At 41.3% G+C, this 6,091-nt stretch overlaps 1 protein-coding gene and 1 pseudogene across 1 annotated transcript in view; one reads left to right on the plus strand and one right to left on the minus strand.

Moving 5' to 3' along the window:
* SBSPON (somatomedin B and thrombospondin type 1 domain containing) overlaps positions 1–5,797 on the plus strand; it is a 35,643-nt gene extending 29,846 nt beyond the window's left edge. Inside the window, exons 4-5 of the mRNA XM_007453713.1 lie at positions 344–520; positions 5,348–5,797. Coding sequence (XP_007453775.1) covers positions 344–520; positions 5,348–5,465 — 295 coding nt within the window. The 3' untranslated portion in view covers positions 5,466–5,797. The remainder of the gene's footprint in view (positions 1–343; positions 521–5,347) is intronic.
* Positions 3,970–4,931, minus strand: LOC103071464 (heterogeneous nuclear ribonucleoprotein A1 pseudogene; annotated as a pseudogene).
* Positions 5,798–6,091: the final 294 nt, after the last annotated feature.

Consider the following 6,091-nt stretch of genomic DNA (forward strand, 5'->3'; position numbering starts at 1 on the left):
GCAAAGTTATCAAGGGCAATTTCCCTGCTGAAATGTGCTTTTAGACACAATTTCGTGGTCAGACTAGACAGTATACGAAACAAGTTTCTGCAAATTCGTGTTGACCAGATAATTCAACCATGGACTGAAAAACAGCAAAAACGTTCAGTTGTCAGTCAGACATCATAGTTCAGCGAATGAGAAACTTGCCAAGGCACTCTGTGACCTGTGACCATGCAACGCCCTACCTTCTCCAGGCTGTCCCTTGTCCTCAGGGAGTTCCAGGCTTCCTAAGCCTTTCTCCAGCGTTAGGCCATTTCTAATTAACAGCAAGTGAAATTGCTCTTTTTTTTTTTTGCTCTAGATACTGTATGGAGTTCAAGACAGAGTCATTGACTCACCACTGCGCCATGGAAAACCGGCCCCTGACCCGATGGATGCAGTATCTCCGAGAGGGCTACACGGTGTGTGTGGATTGTCAGCCTCCAGCTATGAACTCTGCGAGCCTTCGATGTTCTGGAGACGGCCTGGACTCTGACGGGTAAGGGAGGGAAACTGGTTGGAGGATTTTTCTTGGTACTCATTTAGGGAGATCTGTCCTCTCCATGTCTTGAACAGCGGACCAGGATGTAGCAGATCAAGGCATGATTTGGGGAATCAAAACAGTGAGAACATTCCATCTGGCAATTCCAGAGTCCAGGACCCAGTTCATACTCTGGGACTTAGAGGCTTTGTATCAGAGATGCGTGAGTGAATTTGGATATTGGGGTTGAGGCCAAGCTCACAAGTGACTACCGAAGACCTGCCCAGTAGCAGCCGTAGACACTATGTAAACCGATGAGCTTGTCTTTGCTCGAATAATACTGTATTAATGGACACTAAAATTTCAATTTTGTATAATTTTCATGTATCACGAAATATCCTTTTGATTTTCTTTCAACTCTTTAAAAACATAAAAATCATTCTTTTCTATTACTATTTCTTTCATTGAGGTATAGTTGATTTACAATATTGTATTAGTTTCAGGTATACAACATAGTGATTCAAAATTTTACAGATTATACTCCATTTATAATTATTATAAAATATTGACTATATTCCCTGTGCTGAACAATATATCCCTTATTTATTTGTTATTTATTTATTTTAATAAATCCCTTATTTATTTATTTATTTGTGACTTATTTATTTTACACACAGTAGTTTGTACCTCTTAATACCCTCCCCCTAGTTGTCCCTCCCCCTTTCCTCTCCCCACCTGGTAACCACCAGTTTGTTCTCTGTATCTGTGAGTCTGTTTCTTTTTTGTTATATTCACTAGTTTGTTTTATTTTCTTAGGTTCCACATATAAGTGATAACATACGGTATTTGTCTTCCTCTGTCTGACTTACCTCATTAAGCATAATACCCTCCAGGTCCACCCATGTTATTGTAAATGGAAGAATTTCATTCTGTGTCTGAGTCGTAGTATATCCACCACATATCCACTTCAACCGTTGATAAGCACTTAGGTGGCTTCCATGTCTTGGCTATTGTACATAATGCTGCTATGAACATTGGGGTGCGTGTATCTTTTCGAATTAGTGTTTTCGTTTTGTTTGGATTTATACCCAGGAGTGGAATTGCTGGATCATAAGTAAATATCATTCTTAACTCATAGACTACACAAGGGCGTGGGCTGGATTTGGCCCATGGGTCACAGTCTGCTGAACCCTGCCCAGGTGATTCATACCCACAGCAAAATTTCAGAATCACTGCTCAGTGGGGTAGTCATAAAATCACAACTGAGTTAGTAGCCGTGTGCCCAGCTCTGCAGGGTCAGAAACTCTTTTGATGTTCGGAGCCCCCATTTCCCAGTGTGGGGGCAGGGGGTTCTCCTCGCACAACACGAAGCAATTCGTGGGACACCTGCTGGGCATCCAACAGTTTAGCTCAGTTCTGACACTATCTACCCAGAGATGGCATCAGATTCCACAAGGTGAGGGGCTCAGTCCTACAAGACTGTTCCCTTCCGCAGCCCCCTTCAAATCCCATTCTCAAGCTCAGGCTGTTACCTGTGCTTCTGACCAACTGGCTATAAATCGGAGATTCCCATGACCTCCTCAGGTTTGATTAATTTGCTAGAGCACCTCACAGAACTCAGAGATACATTTACTTACTAGATGACCAGTTTATTGTAAAAGGATATAACTCAGGAACAGCCAGATGGGAGAGATGCACAGGGTGTGGGAAGGGGTGTAATTCTCCCCACATCTCCACGTGTTCACCGGCCTAGAAGCCCTCTAAACCCTGTCATTTTGGCTTTTATGGAGGCCTCATTATGTAGGCATCATTGATTAAATCATTGGCTATTGATTGATTCAACCTCTGGCCCCCCTCCCCTCCCTGGAGGTTGGGGATGGGAGGTGGGACTGAAAGTTCCTACCCTCTAACCACCTGGTTAGTTCTCCTGGCAACCAACTCTCAACTTCAGATGCTTCCAAAAATCACCTCATTCACATAAACAAGACATTTGCAGCACTCTCAACATTTAGGAAATGCCAACGGCTTTGGAAGCTGTCAGCCAGGAACGGTGAACAAAGACCAAATATACATGAAAAATATATTTTGGTCATTTGAATGACCAAATATATATTTCTTGTAAATCATCGTATCACAGAAATCTATGGATTGTCCAAAAGAATTGACCCTTGAAAACATTTTACCACCCTAAAAATCCATGCCAGTCCTGTACTGATCTACTGGTTAAATCCGATAACACTATTCATAACCAAAAGAAGGGTAGAATTTGTGATGGGCATGGGTTATGGTTTTAAATATGTCAGACAGAACTGGGAAGAATACAGATTTGAAAGAAAAATATGGACCTTCCCAGTTAATCATTATTCCCATAGTATATTTTAATATTTAGTAACTTGAATTTATGTTTATTGGTCTCCTGTGCCAAACAGCCTCTGTACTGAGTACACATACGAACAGCAAAATGGGTAAGGAATTCACATGAAATAGAAACTTAATATTTAGACTTAATATTTTCCTGGCTACCTCATCCATATCTTAACTTTAAATGAATATTATAATTTAATTTGTACCTGTGAAGCACCTTCAACCCAGGCTGAAATTCCAGTGACTTTAAAAATAATAATTTCAATAATATGGCTTTTTTCTTTTCACTCCTCCCATTTTTCATTATGGAATCAAAGAGCTGGAAAGGATTTCAAAGGATCTTTTGCTTCAGACCCCTCTAATTTATTTTTTTTAAGAGGGTATTAAATTGTTTATTGATTACACATGATAATGCATGATACACTAGCTTCATTCCCATCTATAACTTTAGCTGGTACCGTAATTCAATTCAGATATATTGCATAGGATGTGCCAACAATCATATTAATAATCAAAAAACTCCATGACTTTGCTTGGGTGACCCTCTTTACGGTGAACTCCAGGTTACAACACAGTAACTGTCAGTTCAACCACACCAAGGTTTCGGAAGACAATAGCTTCTCCACCAAAGCAGGCTGTAAATACATTTTGAACGGAACCTGGCATCACCCTGAAGGAGCTCTAACTTTGCACTGTTGGGGTGAAGTTTACCAAAGTGGCTTCAGAGCAGACTAACTTTACACAGCACATTTTTTAGAAAGACACATTTGTTCAAGCGTCATGATTAGACTATTACATTTAGCAATCAACAGCATGGGTGCAAAAAAGAAAAAAAAAAAAAACTACATTAAAGCTCTTTGTTGGGATGCTTTACACTTTCCACAAAACAGAAACTAAAATAACCTGTTATACAATTAGTCATAAATACGGTCCTCGAGTTTTTTTGCCCATACACATGAGTACTGTCAAAACATGTATTCTTTGTAGCAGCTAGGCCCTGCCACCACTGTGCTTGGCTGAGTTCACAAATCTCTTGTAGCCTGCAGCTTCCCTGTCACTTCTCTGGCTCTCCTTTCCTGCAAAGCTCTGTTTCCTGGCGGTAATCAAAACCTCCTGCCACTGCCATAGCTCCTGCTGCTGCTGGAACCGCCATAGCCACCTTGGTTTCATGGTTCGGCAAAGTATTGGCCTCCACCACCATAGCGGAGAACTTGTGCCTCCAAAGTTTCCTCCTTTCATGGGTCCAAAATTTGAAGACTGGTCGTTGTAACTGCCAAAATCATTGTAGCTTCCACCACCTCCAAAATGGCTTCCATCATCACCAAACCCATTATAGCCATTTCCACTGCCACCATATCCCCCACCACTGCGCCTGCCACCAAAGGCACCTGGGCCACTGACGTCTCCTCCACGACCAAAGCTGTCATTGCCACCAAAACCCCCTCCAAGACCACCACCAAAGTTTCCAGAACCACTTCGGCCTCTTTGGCTGGATGAGGCACTAGCCATCTCTTGCTTAGAGAGGGCTTTCCTTTCTTCACAGTTGTGGCCATTCACAATGTGGTATTTCTGAATGACAGTCTTGTCTACGGAGTCATGGTCATCAAAGGTTATGAAAGCAAAGCCTCTCTTTTTGCCACTGCCCCTGTCAGTTGTGATTTCAATCACTTCAATTTTTCCCATACTGTTCAAAATAATCTCTTAGGTGACGTTCTTTAGTGTCTTCCTTAATGTCACCAACAAAAATCTTTTTCACAGTGAAGTGGGCACCAGGTCTTTGAGAATCTTCTCTTGAGACGGCCCTCTTTGGTTCCACCACGCTGCCAGCCACCTCGTGTGGCCTTGCATTCATGGCCGCACCCACCTCCTCCACGGTGGCGTATGCGACAACCCTGAAGCCTCTGGAGCGCCTGGTGTTTGGATCCCTCACTACCGCACAATCTGTGAGCGCTCCCCGCTGCTCACAATGGCTCCTCAGACACTCATAGGTCATTTCAAAGCTCAAACCTCCGATGAAGAGCTTCCGCAGCTGTTCGGGCTCTTTGGGTGACTCTGATATAGACATGACAGCAATGGAGGGGGCAGACGTCGACGATGCTGACTCGGCGGCGCCCACAGGCAGAAAGGCCAGACCCCTCTAATTTAAATGTACACAAAACAGAAAGCCATTTTCCCTTATGTAGCGCTTCATATGCTGAGAGCAAGTGAGAGACACGAATGCAGTAACCTCAAACTACAATCTCAACAGGGGGTGTTCTCAAATAGGGATGAATTGGTAACTTGTAACAGAGCCTGAAGAAGGGAAAAAGTTTTGTGATCATTTTTTTTTAAATTTCAATTTGTAATACACTTCAAAACTCAAGGTGTGATCATTTTCTAAAAAAAACCCAAAAAACAACAAACCTCAATTTATAATTCTGTAAATTAGAATTTTCTTTGGTATGCTTTAGCATAACTCACATTTTCAAAATATCATTTCAGAAATCAGACCCTCCACTGGCAAGCAATTGGCAATCCTCGATGTCAAGGAACTTGGAAAAAAGTTCGGCGAGTAGAACAATGTTCCTGTCCAGCTGTTCACAGTTTTATTTTTATATAGATCATGATATAAGTATTTCAAAATGTGTTTGTAAACATGCTAAATACTAGCAAGCCATGTTCAGCGCTTCATAATTCTTTAAAAACCCTTTGGCCAAAATTCCTGAATATATGTCATTGCCACACTCTGAAGTAGAGAAGGGACATTTGGGGCCCAGTTCTCAAGAAACACAGTGCCTTTATTTTCATTTTTACTAAGTTGAGGACCCACCCTAAAGTCTCCTGTGGTTTTCTGTCCTCGATCTGTCACCTGGAGTCTCCTCATTCAATAGGTGGCCCATTGGACACAGTGTTCATCTGTTTGCACTAAACTTACTACATTTTAATGGTCCATTTATTGGTAAGTTGTCATTTAAGGGTATCCACGATTTGAATCTTGCATTCTTTCTTTCTATTCTGTAATCTCTTAAAAACCTCTTTCTTTAAAAAATGTCTACAGATATATGTACACTCATACATTTCCCATGTATTATTCCATAAATTCTGAAATAATAAGTTCAAGCAAATTGTCACAAATAATTTTCCACAGGACAAGCTGTCTGAGATTTAGTAAGCATTTTGTTATGCGAAACCAACAGTTCTGCTAAAAATACTTTCTTTTTCGTTTTTTTTTTTTTTTTTTTGGCC

This window comes from Lipotes vexillifer, unplaced genomic scaffold, assembly GCF_000442215.2.
Source record: "Lipotes vexillifer unplaced genomic scaffold, Lipotes_vexillifer_v1.1 scaffold35, whole genome shotgun sequence".
Lineage (NCBI taxonomy): Eukaryota > Metazoa > Chordata > Mammalia > Artiodactyla > Lipotidae > Lipotes > Lipotes vexillifer.